The 20285-nt window shown below is 44.9% G+C and overlaps 1 protein-coding gene across 1 annotated transcript in view; it reads left to right on the top strand.

Moving 5' to 3' along the window:
- Window positions 1-2452: 2452 nt before the first annotated feature.
- The window catches only part of HAPSTR1 (HUWE1 associated protein modifying stress responses), a 28646-nt gene continuing 10813 nt past the window's right edge, over window positions 2453-20285 (top strand). The window contains exons 1-3 of the mRNA XM_003354616.5: window positions 2453-3067; window positions 3741-3821; window positions 16025-16300. Coding sequence (XP_003354664.3) covers window positions 2842-3067; window positions 3741-3821; window positions 16025-16300 — 583 coding nt within the window. The 5' untranslated portion in view covers window positions 2453-2841. The remainder of the gene's footprint in view (window positions 3068-3740; window positions 3822-16024; window positions 16301-20285) is intronic.

Genomic DNA, 20285 nt, shown 5'->3' with positions numbered 1-20285 from the left:
GTGTGCCTCTAACCAAATGGACAAGGTGCCCTGCCTGCCGCTACCTCCCATTCTAGCGGATGAACTAAGGAACTGAGGTTGGTCTAAAGCCCCCACTTTTGCTTGGCATGTCCTTTCTGCCATAGCCTTTATCCCCTTTTCTTTCTAAGCACTACTGATTTTTATTATTATTTTTAAATTGAATTATAGTTGATTTACAATGCTAATATCTGCTCTACAGTAAAGTGATTGTTATATATATTTTTAGTATTCCATTCCATTATGGTTTATTATAAAAACACTGGTGATATATATATATATATATATATATATATATTTTTTTTTTTTTTTTTGGTTGTGCCCAGGGCAAATGTAAGTTCCCTGGTCAGGGTTGGAACCCATACCACAGCAGTGACAACAGCGGGTCCTTAATCCAATAGGACAGCAGGTAATTCTCCTAGTAATTTTTTTTTTCTTTTCAGGGCTGCACCAGGGGCAAATGGAAGTTCCAACAGCTAGGGGTCCAACTGGAGCTGCAGCGGCTGGTCTGCAGAAACACTGGATCCCAGCTGCATCTACAACCTATGCAGCAGCTTGCTGCTACGTTGCATCCTTAACCTAGTGGTGGAGGACAGGGAAAGAAGCCGAATCCTTAGGGACACTAAGTTGGGTTCTTTTTTTTTTTTTTTTTTAAGTTGGGTTCTTGACCTGCTGAGCCACAAAGGGAACTCCTCCTCTGCTAATCTCTTAAGATTCAACAGAGAACAAGACTGCCAAGATCCTTGCCTTGTAAGAACTTACTTTGTGGTGAGAGGAGGCACACAAGTAAATCATTTCAGAGAGCAATGCGGGCTATGAAAAACTAAAACCAGGCCACAGGAGAGTGTAGAGGGAGGTACTTTAACGCAGCGGTCTGACAAGCGTTCTCTGCTTCCAGGCCATTTGAGCCAAACCTTGAGGAATGACGACGAGGCAGGAGAGATTCCAGGGAGAGGAAACTGCGAGGGCAAAGGCCTTGAAGCAGAGAAGAGCTTGGAGGTCTGACGAAGCAGAAAGAAGGCCAGTGTGGCTGGGCAGCCCTAGCCAAGCAGAGAGTGGAGTTCAGATGAACGCAGAGGAGGCGGCGGGGCCAGATCCTGCCGGGACTTGTAGCCCACAGTGAGGTCAGATTTTCTTCCAAAAGTGATGGCTTTACAGCCAAACCGCTTTGTAGAAGGGCGCTTTCGCAGCCCCTGGGACTTATCCAAGCCCCCGTGGCTCGTACCCCCGCCGTCAGCGTATGAGTCTAAGGGCCAGTTTTGCATCTGTGCGGTCATCGCCCCTTTACGTGGCTTCTTCCTCTCCAGACCTTGAGCCCCTGGGACGTCCCCCGCCTGGTGACCGCAGCGCGCAGCTCGGCGCCTGGTCCACAGCAGGCGCGCAGCCCGGGTGATGCGGAGATCGCACACGGCAGGTGATTGAGAAATCGGCGCAGAACTAACCCCCTGGAAACCCGGCCTCCCACTTGGCGCGGCCACGAGGATTCCCGGCCGGAGGAGGCGGGGGCTGGCCCGTGACGCAGGCTGCAGCACATGGCCCAGGAGTGTGCTTTTTGGGACAGGTGCGGGGGCCGCCAACTTCACGAAGGCACAGACGCAGCCTGGCCGAGGCACAGCTCTCCTGCCGAGGTTTATTTTCGGCTTTGTGAGTCGGCTGCGCGGCCGCAGAGGTCTAGTCAAGGGACGGGTCAGGGTGGGGGGCGGGCGCAAGAGCCCCCTGGACGCAACGAGAAGCGAGCCGCGTGAGTGGTGGCGGCCCGTCGGCCTAGCCACTTAGAAGTTTTTTTGTGGACTCCAAGGCTCAACTTGCTAATCTAGGAAATTGGTCTCTGAAATAAACGAAGACTCGCTTCGCAAGTTCATTCACCTTCTTCACTTCCCTCTTCTCTTTGGAAGCCCAAGAGTCTGGCGTAGGAGGCTGTCACCCACTACATCCCTCAGTCCCAGGGGCCCAGTAGCTGGACTAGACTTTGCGTCCCCCGGGGCCTCGGAAGCGCCGGAAAAGCCCCCTCGGGGTGCGGCCGCGGGGCCAGGTCACGTGACCCCCGCACGCCGCCTGGCAGCTGCGGCAGCAACTAGCGCGCATGCGCATTTCTCTATCCCCCCCCACCTCGGTTGGCTCCGACGCAACCACTGTCAGCTCCTCCCCTCTGTCCCAGTCTTCATCCTTCCTGACTTTCACTCCCTTTCCCCCGCCCACTGGTTACGTCAGGCGGACAGGCCTACGAGCCAATCACGGCTCTATATTCAGGGGACGGCACGCGGAACCGGTCGGATCGGACCAATGGGGGCTCTCGGAGTGGGCGCGCCCCAACTGGGCAGGGGAGCCGGGGCCGAGTGGGCGGTGCTTCCCCAGTCAGCATGTGGGCGGGGGAGGGCGGTGACCAGCAGCCGCAGAGGCGTCGACGGCGGCGGCGACGACGAAGACGTTCCTCAGTCTTCGGGGTGGGCTCGGTGGCGCAGGCCGGGCTTCGCGGAGGTCTCGGTGGTCTGCGGCGGCGGCCCTAGAGAGGCCGCGGCGCTATGGCGTGGTGGTAGACCGGCTCAGGCCGGCGAGGCGAGGGGCGGCGGCGATCATCCGGTCCGCGGCGACCTTCGGCGGGGCCCGGGGGTAGGGAGACTCGGGGCGGGGGTCGTCCCGGGCAGCGCGGGGCCGCGGGGCGGGGCTCGCAGGCCGTCGGGGTGCAGGAGGTCTGGGTCGCCGCGAGGAGCCGCCGCCGGCCGCTGGGCCCCGCCACCGGGCCGCTCGACGACGACGCTCCCGCGGGAGCCCCGCCTGAGGAGGACGCGGCGGCGGCGGCGAGGCCGCGGGAGGCCGCGGAGGATGGAGGAGCGGAAAGAGGAGGGCGAGGCCGAGATCCAGGAGCACGGGCCCGAGCACTGGTTTTCCAAGTGGGAGCGGCAGTGCCTGGCCGAGGCGGAGCAGGACGAGCAGCTGCCCCCCGAGCTGCAGGAGGAGGCGGCGGCCGCCGCGCAGCCCGAGCACAAGCAGCAGAAACTGTGGCACCTCTTCCAGAACTCGGCCACCGCCGTGGCCCAGCTCTACAAAGGTGAGGGCTGCTGCCGCCATCTTGCGCCGTCGCCCCCGCCGCCGCCGCCGCCTAGGGCCCGGCTGTCGGGCGGTCGGCGGAGAGTCCGGGGTTGGCGGTGGGGTTGGGCGGCCTCCGAGGCTCCGGCCGTCGCGTCGCGGCCCTGCCGCCCCCTCCCCGCAAGATGGCGTCGCGGGAGGCGGGCCGTCGGGAGGCGCCCGGGGGGTGGCCCGGGGCGGGCGCTGGGGGCTCCTGCGTTGGGGGCCGCCCGGGGGGCCCCTCGCTTCTGGGGCCGGGCCGCCGGGCGCCCGGGGCCTGTGAGGGGAGGGGAGGGGCCCCCGGTCACAAAATGGCGAAGGGAGGCTCCGGGGCGGCCTATTGTGCCGGAGCCGGTCTCGGGGCGGGGACTTCGAGGGGGCGCCTCCCACCGCCGCGCCTGGGCCCCGGCTGCGCCCCGCGTCCCGCGTCCCCCCCTGGCCGCCCGCCGCGACCCCCTTCCTGCCGGCCCCCGACCCAGTGCGGGATCCCGAAAACCTTGAACAAAATGGCGAAACCTAATATGGCCGTTCCGGAGTGATTGACGCCCAAATAACATTGCTTTCTCTCTCTCTCCCCCCTCCCCCCTCGCCCCGTCTTTGTGCATTTCTTTCTTTCTTTCTTTCTTTTTTTTTTTTCTCTTTTTGTCGTCTTTCAGACCGAGTGTGTCAGCAGCCAGGACTTTCTCTCTGGGTCCCCTTCCAAAACGCAGCCACCGCTGTCACCAACCTCTACAAAGGTAACGCTAACCTTGCTGCATTGCCGACTAAGGGGAAGGGCAGCCTGAGTCAGGGGATAAGTACGGCGTTCCGAGGGCATTGGCCACCTTGACCTGGCCCCGGGTCGAGGAGTGTTTTCTGCTCCTGAATCCAGCCATTAATAGCTTGCAACTAGAGAATACCGGTGGTGGTATATACCTAGATAGCCGATTCTCAGCTAGGGGGCATTTGTCCCCCCTCGGCGACATTTGGCAATGTCTGGGGGCATTTGTGGGTGTCATCATTTAGAGGAGGCTGCTGAATATCCTGTGGTGCTGAAACAGCCTCCCCACTCCCACGTCGGCCCTGGCAGTAGTGTCGAGGTTGAAAAGCTCAAAGCTGGAGACCCTGGGAAGAATTTATGTCTCACAGAGAGGTGGAAGGCACACTGGTGGAAAAGCATCTCTTGGAAAAGGTTTTGAGTTTAGGCAATTCCCAGAATAGTGGTGGCATAGCATTTAAGTGCGTCGAAAAGTAGCTAATTGGAATAATATGTGCGCATATTAGCACCCTGCTTTTTCCTAGCAAGTCATGGATGTTTGCCTTCAAAACCAATTGTACTTTGTTGGCAGGAGATCTGTGATCGGAGTTTGAGTTGATTTGTGTTTCATGGTAGTGCTTTTCTGCAGTTAATCCCCTCCCCGCCCCCATGTGAAGGTATGTGGGTAAATGTTCTTGCCCATCATGCTTCCTTAATAACAATGGGTTTAGATTTTGTGCATTACTCTCATTTCGAAGATTTGGAAATTTGGGTTTGATTTTTGGCAAGGTTTCTCTGGAAAAAGGATTTGAATTTGAATGCTAGTGTTAGTAATCGTGTAATTAAATCCTTTTAAACTTTTAGAAAGTGCTGATAAATGCTGTAAAGCTTTGTGCATTTCAAAATTATCGAACTTTGTTTCAACTATTGAAGCACAGGCTGTGGATCGACTTGATTCTCAGATTCCTTTTCTTGCATAAGAATGAGCAAATTAAGGTAGCATTTTATGGAAGAAATATCCTTTATTTTGGATTACCTGGGTAGAACTTGCAGGTTTTGGGAATCGTAATTTGAGAACGTAAACAGAATTGAATGGAAAGTTAGGGAATGAGGAACTGATAGGCTAGGCTTAATGAGAAAAGGGAAACAGTATTAAAGGGTGCCAGTGGTCAACTTTGATTTTATGTAATTCAGTTCCTTAGATTTTGACTCTGACATCTATTACTGCTTGAGAGTTTTGAACATTCTCTGGAATGGTTTTTGGTTTCACTGAGGCAGGAAATTTTGAAATATTTGAAACTCATTTTTAAAAAAACTCAACTTTCTTGGGGTATAAATTTATATACAGCGAATCACCTTTTTAAAGATGTATAGCTTGAGTTTGACATACATTGTTAGTGAATGGAATATATTTATCCCCCACCCTCACCCGTGAACACCACGGATCTGCTTGCTGTATGTAGGGTTTTTGTTTACATAATATAATAAATAGAATCTTATGGTATGTAGCTATTTGTGTCTGGCTTCTACTTTTAATGTTTTTGGGGTTGATTTACAGAGTTGGCTTTGCAGGTAGTGATAGCTCAGGGCTTTTTCATTCTCAGTAGTGTTCTGTTTTGTGGAGGTATCACATTTTAGCCATTTGCTTTTTGCAGTTATTTTTTGTTTAAGGGGAAGGCAGCCTGTTTCTTTAGTTCCTTCTATGTGCCAGGCTCTTTGACTAGGTCATACAAAAGTATGAATATCCTCTGGCTTTCAGTTATTGGTACTGTGTGCTCCCAGAATGTTATCTCTTTAGGACTACAGCTGGCAGCTTTCTTTGGTGTTATTTATTTATTTATTTGTTTATTTTCCTTTTTAGGGCCGCACCCGCGGCATGTGGAGGTTTCCAGGCTAGGGGTCGAATTGGAGCTACAGCTGCCAGCCTACGCCACAGCCACACCAGAACCGAGCCGTGTCTGCGACCTACACCACAGCTCAGGGCAATGTCGGATCATTAACCCACTGAGCGAGGCCAGGGATTGAACCCTCAACTTCATGGTTCCTAGTTGGATTCGTTAACCTCTGGGCCATGACAGGAACTCCTCTGTTAATTTTTCGTATGAAAAGATAGGCTCAGAAGCTGAACTCGGAAATAAACCGTAATTTGATTACTTGATTTGAAAATGCTTCTTAAAATGTTTTCTTTGTTTAAGAAACTTTAATTAAAGGCCTTAAATTTGTTTTTAAATGAACATGGGAAGTTCTTGCATTACTGCAAATGCTGTATTGTTAGTCCAGCGTTAGTTTTGTCTTGTATCGTGTTTCTGTAAAATGAAATAACGTCTCTAATGGTTATGGTTAGCTGTGGTTTGTGAGGTTTGGTAGTAGTATAGCATCGTTATTAACCGATTCACAGAAAGTGTGGATAAGCTCTGAAGATCTTCAGATTCCTCCTCCTTTTCAGGGTGTGGTCTTTATAAAGAACAAGAGTGCAGCTGTAGGAGTAATTGGGTTCTTAAATAGAACCAATAAAATTAGCAAGATAGTGTCACAGTTCATGTAGCTGTAAGTAGTGATATATTTGGAGTGCTCACAGTTTTGATGAAATATTTACATGGGATTTACGGGGGGGAGGTTTCGGGGGGATATCTGGAAATGGGCAATGCTCTTGTGTTGTGTATGATTAAGCCCTTATCTGACAAGCTAAAAATGGCTCATTTTGCAGCCTGGGGAGAGGTTGGCACTTGAACTAGCTCCTTGATAACACCTAAAACGAGCATGAGGGAAAGTCAGAATTGAGGTTAAAGTCTTGCAGAAGGCCCCTTTTGATTGCCTGTGGGGCTTTGAAAAATTGAACATTCGTTTGGTTTAGTGTGGCTGGGTGGGGGGACTTGGAGGAGAGAGAGGCGGGCATCATCAGTGTGGACAGAATTCGGCAAAGTGGAGTGCTAGTTCCTTCTACCTACATAGTAAACTGTTGGGTCAGCCTTTGGCATCCTTTTTTTTGGAAGGTAAGAAAATGGCTGTTTTTTGTTTTTGCTTTGATTTGATAAATGTAAAGAAAGTGATTGGTTTATTAAATACTCAGTAGGGTTGTGTATCTGGCTTAGTACATTGTTTGATTTTTGCAGCTAAAGGCAGTGAAGTTTCTGAGGTGGTTTTCACCAAGCCTGGGTTCATGGTTACCTGACAAATGCATGGTCACGCCTGTCTCTGTCTTGCTTCTTAAATCCACCTCCCATTTCCTTGGGAGACCTGTTTCAGTCTCGCTTGTGACTCCTCATTAGGGAAGTATCCTTTACTGAATTCTAAATTCTTTCTATCATTGGGGCTCCTTGCTCAATAGAGGTTGCATAGGTGGCTGTCTTTTGGGAACAAAACTGTCCTGTTGAACCTCTTGTGGTCAGATGGACCAGTGATTTAATTGTTATTTCTCTCAGCTTTATAATGTTTTCTTTGATTTTTGTTGTAAGTTAAGCTCCAGTCTCCTACCTTCACATTTTAAAACTGTGTCTGAAATGTTAACTGCCTGGAGAGTTCTACCACATATGTTGAGCATTCTCTCTCTCCCCCCCCCCTTTTTTTTTTTTAATGCTTGCACCCATAGCATGTGGAGGTTCCCAGGCTAGGGATCTAATCAGAGCTGTAGCTGCTGACCTACACCACAGTCACAGCAACGTAGGATCCGAGTGCAACTTAGACCACAACTCACCTACACCACAGCTCACAGCAGCACTGTATTCTTAACCCATTGAGCAAAGCCAGGGACTGAACCCTTGTCATCATGGATACTAGCCGGGTTTGTTACCCCTGAGCCATGAGGGGAACTCCCAGAGCTTTCTCTTGATACTGTTTATATTAAAGGTGTTTCGGATCTTCTCCTCCACCAGCCTTTGCCCCTAAGTGTGACTGTACTCTAGCAGTACTTGTTGAAGGCCAGCAGCATCATTATGGAGTCTTCTGCTGCATTTTAGACAGTTAACTACTGCTTAGTTGCATGGTCCTGGAGAAAATGGAACAAAATATTTCACCATTATGTTCCTTCATTTTGTCAACTGAGGTAGGGTTAATTAAGTACAGACTCTTAGTATGGCATGTAGTGAGTCTTCAAGCATGGACTGTGTTGGTCAGATTCTATTTTTTAGGTATGTCTGGCTATGGACAGTGCTTAAGATGAAGGGAAGGATTCTTATTTTCGTGTTGGAATAACTTTTGTGGTGGGTACTTCTTTCTCTTTCCCTAAAAGGGCTATAAATGTAAATAGAATTGAGAGGTGAGAAAAATCATAGCATGATGCCTTTAAAGTCTTTGATGAGCTATCTTGCTGCCAGAGCCTTTTTGTAATATGTCGGCTCATTTGATCGTGGCCCTCTTGGGCTGTATGTGAACTGAAAGTGAATGGACCATACTGAAAATTTGTGGACGAGTGATTGGTTTATAAACAAGTGGTCAGAGAAAGCATACCGGAAGGCTGTTACTGAAATTTCAGCTTACTTTTTTTTTTGGTCTTTTTGCCTTTTCTCAAGGCCTCTCCCACGGCATATGGAGGTTCCCAGGCTAGGGTGGAATCAGAGCTGTAGCCACCGGCCTACAGCACAGCCAAAGCAACGCTGGATCCTTAACCCACTGAGCAAGGCCAGGGATCGAACCCGAAATGTCATGGTTCCTACTCGGATTTGTTAACCACTGAGCCACGACGGGAACTCCTCAGCTTACATTTTGACGTTCTGGAGTTGGTTTGTGACTTACCCTTCTTCTTAAAAAAAAACCTGTTGTGATTTGAGTGTTCCAAATGTTTTGGTATAGATTATGATTAGAAACCATGAGTCTTGTGGTTGCCTGGGGGGAGGGGGAGGAATTGGGATGGACTGGGAGTTTGGGGTTCATAGATGCAAATTATTGCATTTGGAGTGGATAAGCAGTGAGATCCTGATGTATAGCACAGGGAACTATATCCAGTCACTTGTGATGGAACATGATGGAGGATAATGTGAGAAAAAGAATATATATATATATAAGTGTGTGTGTGTGTGAGAGAGAGACTGGGTCACTTTGCTGTACAGCAGAAATTGATGACACTGTAAATCAACTACAGTGGGAAAAATAAAAATAATAAAAAATCAAAAAGGAACCCTAGGAATTCTGGTTGCAGTGCAGCGAAAATGAATCTGAGTAGAAACCATGAGGTTGCAGGTTTAATCCGTGGCCTTTGCTCAGCGGGTTAAGGTTCCAGCATTGCTTGAGCTGTGGTGTAGGTCACAGATATGGCTCAGATCCGGAGTTGCTGTAGCTGTGGTATAGGCTGGCAGCTGCAGCTCACATTTGACCCCTAGTCTGGAACTTCCATGTTCTGTGAGAGAAGCGCTAAAAAAAAAAAAAACCTGAGTCTTATTATTAAACCAAGAAGCAGCAGCCTCAGTCATTATTAATATTGTTTATAGATTGTTTCTGTGAATTTTTGTAGAAGATAGTCTTTTTCTTAACGTGTGATTTTTTTTTTTTTTTTTTTTTTTTTTTGGGTATAAGGATATGTTGGCTGCAAGTACCAGAACATACAAGTCAGGCTGGCTTCTGTGGTGTGGACATAGATCAGTTGCTCTCTGACTTAAAGGCTGAGGGTGGAATTGACTAAATCCAGTGGCTCAGGCCTCCTGCTCTATGGCTTTCTACTCCGTGTGTATGCATGCTCGTGTGTGCTAGCTTTGTCCTTAGGCTACTTTCAGTATATTGGCATCTCATACTGAACGTTTTAGGGTCACTCATGGAAGGTTGGAAGAGCTCAGAAGTTTCTTTCTCTGGGGCTGCCAGAAAATGACTCTTGTCCCTTGGACAGAATTGGGTTGCATGGTTACTAAGAACCAATTTCATAGCCACAGTCGGGGGCTATACAGACTTAACTGAAAAGTTTCACCCCTTGAGCACATATGGAGAAGATGTTCTCTAGAGCTATCCAAACAAAAATTTCAGCAAGGGAGGACAGGATTGGATGCCAGGCAACTGTGGCACTGGGATTTTTCCTTGGTTCCTTCCTTTGTGTGTGCCAGGTGAAGATTAAGTCAATGTATAACTTCGCTAGAAATTAGTGTTTCTTTTTGGATACTACTTCATTAGGGAATACATAGAAATTGCTTCCTCAAAACAATTGAAAAACAGTTTTATTTTGGCCATGACTCTCATTTGTTAGGCTCTGCCCTTGGCATATGGAAGTTCTCAGGCCAGGGATTGAACCTGTGCCACAGCAGTAACCTGAGCCACAGCAGTAACCTGAGCCACAGCAGTGACAATACGGAGTTCTTAACAGCTAGGCCACCAGGGGACTCTTCAACTAAAACATATAAAATACTTTTTTTCCCTGAAGCAGACTAGTTGGTCAGTGCAGATTTAATTCTAAGTCAAATGTTTTGTGACTAGTTGTCTTTGGAAATGGTGCTTTGATCTAGCAGTGTGATTTTTTTTTCTGGTTTGTAGGTTCTCTAAGGGGAAGGGGAAATTAATTCTTGAGGAAGATATATGCTGTAGAATTTTGCCTATTTGGCAAGGCCCTTTGAGCTTTAGTTCCAGTTCCTTGTTTATGAAATTTGGATATCTGTTATGGCTAACTCACATAAGGTTTGTGAGTATCAAAAGCTATAAAAAGTGAAATTTGATTGTCTCTGTGTTTTCTGTGAAAAAGTTCTGCATTTGGTCTTCATCTCAGAAATAAATCAGTATGATTCTGTGCCTGCTGCTCTTGCTAGTCATGGGGAAAGGAGACTAATAAAATCTTCTGCATTTGATTTCAGCTACTCATACAAAAACGTTTTTTTCCTGAAAAATATGAAACGAGATATCTACTGTGACTTGTTTGAATTTTGTTTCTTGAATAAGGAAATGAATGTGTTGCTGGGTTGACCTTTTGATGCCCTTGGACTTTGCCTAACCTTTATGTTTATGGCCCTTTTCCACAGTGGCTTTGTGAAATCGTTTCAGTAGCATTTTTTTTTTTTTTTTTTGTCTTTTTGCTATTTCTTTGGGCCGCTCCCGCGGCATATGGAGGTTCCCAGGCTAGGGGTCGAATCGGAGCTGTAGCTGCCAGCCTACGCCAGAGCCACAGCAACGCTGGATCCGAGCAACGTCTGCAACCTACACCACAGCTCACGGCAACGCCGGATCCTTAACCCACTGAGCAAGGGCAGGGACCGAACCCACAACCTCATGGTTCTTAGTCGGATTCGTTAACCACTGCGCCACGACGGGAACTCCATATTTCTTTAAAATAGTGTTGGATGCAAGACTATTCCCGTAGTTTCTGTGCTCTGCACTTCAAGAATTTGAGGGTCTACTTGTCAAGGTTCAAGTGTATTCAAAGCAGTCTTTGATTGAGAGGCTGTGTGTGTGTGTGTGAGAGAGATCCTACTGGACACTAAATTAACCTGTGATTAAAAGTCTAGTCTGGGCATTCCTAAGATTCTCCAGTAAGCAATAATGTCTCTCCTACTTAGGAATGATAGGAGGGTTTTATTTTCAACCAAGTTAACTCTTTAAAGTTCTTAAACATAAGGACTGTATTTTGTTTTATTTATGTATTTATTTTTCTTTTTACAGCCACACCTGCAGCATATGAAAGTTCCCAGGCTAGGGGTTGAATCAGAGCTGCAGCTGCAGGCCTACTCCACAGCCATGCCAGATCTAAGCTGCATCCACAGCTTGCAGCACCACTGGATCCTTAACCCACTGAGTGAGGCCAGGGATTGAACCAGCATCCTTATGCATGGGTTCTTAACCTGCTGAGCCCAAATTATTTGCTTTTTTAATTAAAAAATTTTTCACTTACAGAGTATGGAAGTTCCCAGGCCAGGGATCAAATCTGAGCTGCATCTGTGACCTATGGCACAGCTGCAGCAATGCCAGAAGGGACTGTATTTTATTTTATTTTTTTAGGGCCTCACTTGCAGTATATGGAAGTTCCCAGGCTAGAGGTAGAATTGGAGCTGTAGCTGCTGGCCCACACTACAGTCATCATGAGGGATCTGAGCTGCAGCTTTGACTTCCATCACAGCGCATGGCAACACCAGATCCTTAACCCACTGAATAGGGCCAGGGATTGAACCCATGTCCTCATGGATACTAGTTGGATTCTTTACTGCTGGAGCCACAGCAGGAACTCCAGAAGGGACTATGTTGTAAATACTTGAGTGTCAACATGAGATTTTAAGGAAATAACTGAGATTGGATTAATCTGGGTGGTAAATTAATTGGAATTGGTTTTCAGGATAGGCTGTTAATGGTATCAAACCAAATTATGTGCAGGCAGTGCAAAAGCATGCACCAGAAGACCTGAAAGGTTGTTACACTTGTCTTTTCTCCTGATCCTGTTACTCTATAAAAGTCTATTTACAAAATGCTTGTTGTTTTTAAGTATGTTCTTGATTCGTTTTGATGTTGAGACTTGTGCAGAAGTTTTGAGGTGAAATGGTCAGTTGGTTACATTTTAAAAGACGTTCACAACTTACTACATAATTGCCTTCCTTCTAAAACTATAAACATTTGGGGAGTTCCCGTCGTGGCGCAGTGGTTAACGAATCCGACTAGGAACCATGAGGTTGCGGGTTCGGTCCCTGCCCTTGCTCAGTGGGTTAACGATCCGGCGTTGCCGTGAGCTGTGGTGTAGGTTGCAGACGCGGCTCGGATCCCGCGTTGCTGTGGCTCTGGTGTAGGCCGGTGGCTACAGCTCTGATTAGACCCCTAGCCTGGGAACCTCCATATGCCACGGGAGTGGCCCAAGAAATAGCAACAACAACAACAACAAAGACAAAAAGACAAAAAAAAAAAAAAAAAAAAAAAAAAAACTATAAACATTTGAGTTTTCCACTTTTGTTCACCTGTGATGAAAGCATCAGTCCCTTGCAGATTTGACTTTTGGGATTTCCTTGCGTCCACAGTCAGAACAAATCAAAACTTTGCCAAGCTCTTTCTTCTCAGGATTGTCAGTTTATTTTTATTTAAAAAAAAAAATTTTTTTTTTTTTTGGTCTTTTTGCCATTTCTTGGGCCGCTCCTGCGGCATGTGGAGGTTCCCAGGCTAGGGGTCTAATCGGAGCTGTAGCCGCCAGCCTACGCCAGAGCCACAGCAACTCGGGATCCGAGCCGCGTCTGCGACCTACACCACAGCTCACGGCAACGCCGGATCCTTAACACACTGAGCAAGGGCAGGGATCGAACCCGCAACCTCATGGTTCCTAGTCGGATTTGTTAACCACTGTGCCAGGATGGGAACTCCAGGATTGTCAGTTTAAAAAAAAAAAATTTTTTTTTTTTTTTTTTTTAATCACCTCATGTGGCTCCTTCCCTTCTTGAGTTTCATATCAAGTTCAGCTTTTCTTATTTGCTGTCTGGTTTGCTAGGTGTACATTAACATGGCTGCTTCATCTTTTCACTATCCACGCTTGCTTCAGACTTGTTTCTTGTACCTCTTTCACGCTTTCAGCTTTTTTCCCCCTCTGTATTTCCAGTTCCAGGCCTACCCCCATTTGATTCTCGAAAAATAAAATTTCCTGAGTCATTCTGCCTGGAAACAAAAACTTCTTTCTCTAGTTAGCTTGGTAATAACAGCACTGTTAGGTAGGGCAGTTTGTAGAAACCTGGTTGCCTGTAGGTTCATAGCACTCTAGCTTATTCTCCTTTCCGTGGTCCCATGGGATGGGCTTAGTTTTACTCAATGACTTGATTTCTCCAGATGTTTCCAACTCTTTCAGAATCACTTCAGGTCCACATACAGCTTGACAAAGTCATCTAGAGATTATCCATCCCTTATCTAAGGTTGGGTTCGTGGAGGTCTTTAAGAGATGGGAGAGTGCTATATTATCCTCTTGAAACCGGATTCATGCTTGCTTTATGAGGAAATGAGAAATCTGAAGACATTCACATTGTAACTTGGCCATTCTAGTAGTGAGACAACTGGAGAGATTACTTCATTCACTAGTAGCTTTTTTTATATCTGTAAAGTTAGAATAATCTTAAAGCTGTGGAGTGCCCATAGTGGTGCAGCAGAAACGAATCCGATTAGGAACCATGCGGTTGCGTGTTCAATCCCTGGCCTCACTCTCTGGGTTGAGGACCTGGGTTGCCAAGAGCTGTGGTGGTGTAGGTCGCATATGCGGCTTGGATCCTGAGTTGCTCTGGCTGTGGTGTAGGCCAGCAGCTGTAGCTCACATTAGACCCCTAGCCTGGGAACCTCCATATGCCGTGGGTACGGCCCTAAAAAAGAAAAAAAAAAAATCTTAAAGTTGTGATGGAGTTTAATATTTTTAAGAGTGCTCCCATGGGTAACTTCTTCCATTTTTCTTTTTAACTTTTAACAATAAGGAGTAATAATTTGCTAAGGAATGGACCTTGCTATAAAGTTCTGCTTATGCTGCCCTCTTGCTGTCTTTTAAAATAAAGCAAATTCATGAAGCTTGAGATCTTCCATGTCTGGATTATTGTCTTTCTGGGACAGAGCCTTTTATTCATTGATTATGCTCTCTTTTTCAGAGTCTACTTTAGATGTAGCAGACATCTTGATTTTTAAAAAACATTGAGGACAGGAAAAGTAATAGAGGAATGATTTTTTTGTGTTAAATAAGAATTTGTACTTGTACAAAGGTCTAGAGATAAAGGAACCATATTTTTTGTCATTAAAGATATATTTGTGATTTTCTGCTGGCATAGCAGCTACACTAAAAATAAATTGCAGCGACTCAGTTTCCTAGTTTTTTTAGGGGATGGGGTGGGGGGAGGTGCACTCCTGGTATATGCAGGTTCCCAGGCTAGAGGTAGAATTGGAGCTGCAGCTGCTGGCCTACACCACAGCTCACAGCAATGCCAGATCCTTAACACACTTAGTGAGGCCAGGGATCAAACCTGTGTCCTCATGGATGCTAGTTAGATTTGTTTCTGCTCAGTCACAACGGAAATTCCCCAAGTACTTTTTTAAGCTGTATAAAACCACTAAAGGGTAGGCATCATTTTACTGAAAATTTGGGGGGCTGTATTTACAGGGAAAATAGGAGACCAGTCTGAGATTTTAGGACAGGATCTTTTGAGAATGATTATGAGTTACAGAAAACTGTTGGGAACTGGAAGCAGAATGAAAACATACTGGGGAAATGAATGAAGCTTTTTGTTTTCACCGTGCTGTTTGGTTTTGTTGAGTAGTCAGAATTAATTTCCCCTTATTTCTAAAATGTTTGCTGCTACTTTGAGTGTGTTCTCAGTTCTTGGTGGTGAACCTGTCGTTGGGAGTACCTCTTTGTCCAGAATCACTTGGTACATGTAGGGGGAGCGTGGCCTGAGTAATTTTGCAGTATTTAGTTAGGATGAACCATGTGATGCTTTTATGTAGAATTCGTGAGGATTTACTCTTTTTTGAAAGAGCAAAGTACTGCTTAGTGGTTAAAAACCACACACTGAAACAAAAATCCCAGCTCTTGAATACTGTGGATGTGTTTTCACTGTGCCTGTTTCCTCACTTGCAGTGAGGGGCCAGTAGTAGTACCGTTCTCCTGTACCTTTCTTCTCAGATGAAGCTGGATATCGTTCCAATAAACATTTCATGATTTACCCACTGTTAGCATCATCAAACAAGCTAGCTTAATTCGATCTAGTAAGCTTTTTAAGGAAATAGCATTATTAAAACGGTAATTTGGGAGTTTCCTCCTGGTGCAGTAGGCTAAGGATTTGGTGTCACTGCTGTGGCTCTGGTCAGTGCTGAGGTGAGGTTTGATTCCTGGCCTGGGAACTTCCATCAGCAACCCCCCCCCCCCACGGTAATTTGACTAACAATTATTCCCTCTATTAAAAACATTTTTGTAATTGAAATATAGTTGATTTACAATGTTGTGCCGTTTCTGTTGTACAGCAAAATGACTCTTATATGTGTATATTCTAGATGATTGGCTATAGTTCCTGTGCTATACAGTAGGACCTTATTGTTTATCCATTCAAAGTTTAATAGTTTGCATCTGCTAACCCCAAGGTGGAAGTTCTAGCACTGTGTGATGTGTTAACGGAATTTAGACCATTACGATGATATGTCATGTATAACATTTGAAACATGAATGAAATACAGTTCACTTCAGTAAATTACTGATGGACTTCCTGACACCCGTTTTGGTGAGCTTGTGAAAGGGTTTTCTTTAGGAGAGAATGTAGCTTGGCTGTACTGATAATCACATGCCTTTTTCTCATCCTTTTTTTCTAACAGAAAGCGTGGATACCCATCAGCGAAGTTTTGATATTGGAATTCAGATTGGCTATCAGCGACGCAATAAGGATGTGTTGGCTTGGGTTAAAAAGCGCAGAAGAACTATTCGTAGAGAAGATTTGATCAGCTTCCTGTGTGGAAAAGTTCCTCCACCACGAAACTCTAGAGCTCCCCCAAGACTGACTGTAGTGTCCCCTAACCGAGCTACTTCAACGGAAACTAGCTCATCTGTAGAGACTGATTTGCAACCCTTCCGGGAAGCCATAGCTCTGCATGGTAAAGCCGTTTAAACATATTTCTTTGGAAAAATGGTTAAGAGTGTGCCTGTGGACCCATTTTCACATTTAGGTTTAGGTCCAGATATACTGTCTGTTTTTTGTCTATTATAGTAATTACTTGCTCTAGAAATGTTTAAATAGAATGTAAGCTAAGAACTTATATGGGCAATTTTTGAATGTTAGCCAGCTCATCCTAAAAAAAAAAAATGTTTTTAGAAAGTTAGATTGAGCTGATTGGTGTTAACAATAACAGTCTTTTGCGACATTGACTAGAATTTATTGCTTTCCACTTATATTGTACATGTTTCCTTACTCTTCTGAGTCAAAGAGGAAGTTCTTAGTGTCTTAAGAATTCTTTGCATTTATAATTCCCTGGAGAGCCTAGTCCGTGACAGGCAGGAAAGGCAGATGACTGTCAGTCAGTTCTCATGGGAACTCCCTTTGACACCTTAGCTTATTGAGTGTACCTGTTGAGGGTGAGAGTTGACCCAAGAGGGTGTGGGCTGATATAAGAATAACTGACTTCCCTTATGTCTGTTGTCCCTTAGGTCCTTGCTTTGATAGTCAGGACTGTCAGAGGATAGGTCCATCACCACCTCCTCAGGCCAGACCTGCCATAAAAAGGCATTCTTGACTGAGGGGTTTAAGTATTACGGAGAAGCCTGGGGTATGTGGTCAGTAAGTCTGTTGTTACTTGTTCTCTAATACAGACTTCCAGAGAGAACTGGGAGAGGCACTTCTATAAGATACTCAATACTACTGTAAAAATGAAACAACAAAATAATAAGACTTGGTTTAAGCCAAGATGAAAATATGAGTTGTGCAGATGACTAAGCAGGTAGAAGTAAGTTGTGAGTTAGTTTATGAGTCTTGTTAAAAGTTAAAATTTCTGGGCCATAGCTTAGGTCATCTAAAACAGTAACCTGGTAATTAAAAACTGAGATATATTCAAAGGGCTTCTATACCTTTGAATCTTTAGTGCTTACAGAGATTGTCTTGTTCTCTTAGGCAAACTTTGATCCTTTACCTGAAACCCCAGTCAAAACATGGGAGTTGGAAAAAGTGTTGTTTTTTTTCTTCCTAATTGTGAGTTTGCTTATGATAAGTTAAGGACATAAAAACATTTTGTTGCAAGGAAGTCCATGATGGATGGATGCAGTACTTAAGACTGCTTGCTGTTTCTAATATGGTAGAATAGTTAATGCCATCAGAATTTTTGAAACTCAGGCAAAATAGAAATTGATCTGTTTCTACTGAATTGAGTTTCACATCTTTTACCATTAAGTTTGGAAAAAAATTACTAAAAGTGTACAGTTTGTCAGATTAATTTTAGTGCATGGTAGTATTTGATGTAGTTGTCTTCCCTTAAGCATTTTGATTGTCTTTGTCATCAAGTGGATTTATGATTCATTCCGTATTTCTCTTGTTAAAATGTCTTTTTTCTGTATAATATTATACTGTAGAAGATAGTTTTAAGAAACATAAACGCCACTCTTGTTATAAATCTTAATGCTGTTGTACACATTGTAAAAAGGGCAAGCTAGCACCCCCTTCCACTATATTCTCCAGCTCCCATTACTTTTTTTCTTAAATTGAGCTTGTTCAACTTGTGATGTTTTACTGAAATTTGGGAGTTTTTAAGCGATGATGTAGTTTTAAATTTTGACATATGTTTAAATTGTGAGGGTTTTAAAGCGTTTGATTATAAAGCTATATAGACAAATAACCTTCCTCTTGAATAAACTTACGAAGTAGTGCCAATCCAGGATATATTGGATTCCTAGGGTTCATACACTGAATTCATATAGTTAAAACATGAAGTTATAATAAATAGGGCCCCTTGAAAAGAGTACATAGAAATATAAATTATACTGAGTTTTGTGTTCTCCTGGAGTTAGGGGACGTTAGTGTATTGAGAAGAATGCTAGTCTGTTTGGAGTATTTTAAATAATTTGATTTCTAATAATAGGGCATTGTTAACTACATTGTTAAGCAGATTAATGACTGACTTTGCAACCTAATGTCTTCATGATCTGATTTATTGAACAGTCTGTAAATTGAAGTGTAATCTGTTCATATCTTTTGACATGTATTTGGAAACATTTTAATTAGGGTACGTACTTGTTAGAATTCAGTTTTGCATGTAATTTGCTTAGCCAGATTTATGAAATGTGAGGTCAAATTGAAGTTCTTGGAGAGAGTCTAAATCCATGAAGTTTTAAAGTGCCAGGGGGAGATAAGAAAAGAATTGATATGCTGAGGCAGATTGAAGTTTAAAATCAAAGCAAACATGATTGTAGCAAACACTGATTTGTTTCCCACAGAAAACCTCATCCTGTCCCTTTTTAAAAGAGAGGGCAGTTACCCTTCTAATTTTTCCTTTTTTATCAGCTCCTAAATTCCCACTCGCGCCAGAAGCGCACCCATATTTACTAGAAATACCTTCTTTTTTGGGACAAAAATGCCAGATGTAAGATAATTGTAGGGTATTTAGTGTAGACAGGGTGTGGTGATGAGTAAGGTTGTTTGATCAATACCCTCATGAGACTTAGACTTAAGTACACAATTGCCATAAAAAGCATACCAGTTAATGCTTATCAAAGTTTCAATCAAAATTGTTAATTTATGGTTATTGAGGCTTAAGGAATATAATCCAGTGCTTTACTTTGGCATTTGTTTGCAACATATGTTGCTTATTTTTTTTGTGTACCATGATAGCTATTCATCTGGATACTAAACTCGGAGAAATCACAGAAATGCCTACATATGTGCTAAGCTGATTCCTGTCCTTCCCTTATTAATCCTTGTCTTAAAATAACGTTACAGAAAACTAACCTAGCTGAATTAATAGCTGGCATTTAATTTTTAGTTAAGCAGATTTCAGATAGACCAAAAACTCATCTGGACCATTTTGTGGTTCCCTGCCTTCCTCATTGTCCCTCTCTTAGTCATTCTTTCTCTTTTAGACCTTTTCCTATTCTTGTCTTCTCTTCAGGTTACTTGGGTCTCCGACCTTTCAGTGACTTTGGTTACATTCCCCAGGATTTAGTCCTTAGCCGCCACCTTCTGCAATCCCTTTAAGGGCCATCTCAGTCTTAATTTGCAAAATCTCCTTCTAGTTGAGCCCCTCCTGACTGCAAAATGTATCCCCGTTGTGTCCTTGCAGACATTTCCACCAGTGTGTCCTGCAGCCACTCCTCTCACACAAGGTTTCACACTGAACACATCCTTCCTTGCAGCCCCAGCAGCAGAAACATGTCTTTTCCTCATTTCACCACCCAGCAGATGTGTACGTGGCAGATTCTGTGCAGCCTCTCGGGAACATATAATTGAGCAGGGTTCTTCCCTTTCAGTTGAAGCCAGTGCATTCTCGGATAATTTATTTTAATGTTGCATATAAGTTGTTCTGGTGCAGAAATGGACATTTCACGATGCAGCCTAGCCTTGGGTTCAGAGAATGCTCTTTTGGAGGAGGTGAGCCCTGGGCTCTTGGAATAATTTTCCTGCTCTTGTTTCCCAATTCTGAGTTGATCCATTTGGCAGTCCATCTTTCCTGGGACCACTGGAGTGATCATTTTGATCTTGTCGCTTCGCTGATGATAACCTTTGTTTCCCTCTGGCCTGTGGGGTGAAGTCACATGACATTGCAAGGCCCTTGTGATTTGGTTTGACCTTTGGTCAGATATCTTAGCCATGCTGTGTAATCTATTGAATACCTCCAGGCTCTTCTAAGCTTTTCCTTCTGCCTCTTCATCCCTTCAGATGGATCTTTTCTGCCATGAAGCTCTCCTTCAGGTCTCTCCATTCTCTCCAGCCTTGACTGAGCTGCTCTCCCTATCTGCTTTGTTTCTGTAGCTGTCCCTTGTCATAGACCAGGACTGCAGTGGGATAGGGCTGTGGCTTACAGCTTCTGGCTGTAACAGACTAGTATAGATGTGTTCTGAGCTTACTAACATGGGTTCAGAGGCCCGTTAAGTCAACAC

Source organism: Sus scrofa, chromosome 3 (genome assembly GCF_054392235.1).
Source record: "Sus scrofa isolate SSC_HxYL_T2T_F1_AM1 chromosome 3, Sscrofa_HxYL_maternal_Yorkshire_Landrace_v2.0, whole genome shotgun sequence".
Lineage (NCBI taxonomy): Eukaryota > Metazoa > Chordata > Mammalia > Artiodactyla > Suidae > Sus > Sus scrofa.
Note: the sequence above shows the minus strand (reverse complement) of the source record. Positions and strands in the feature narration are given on the sequence as shown.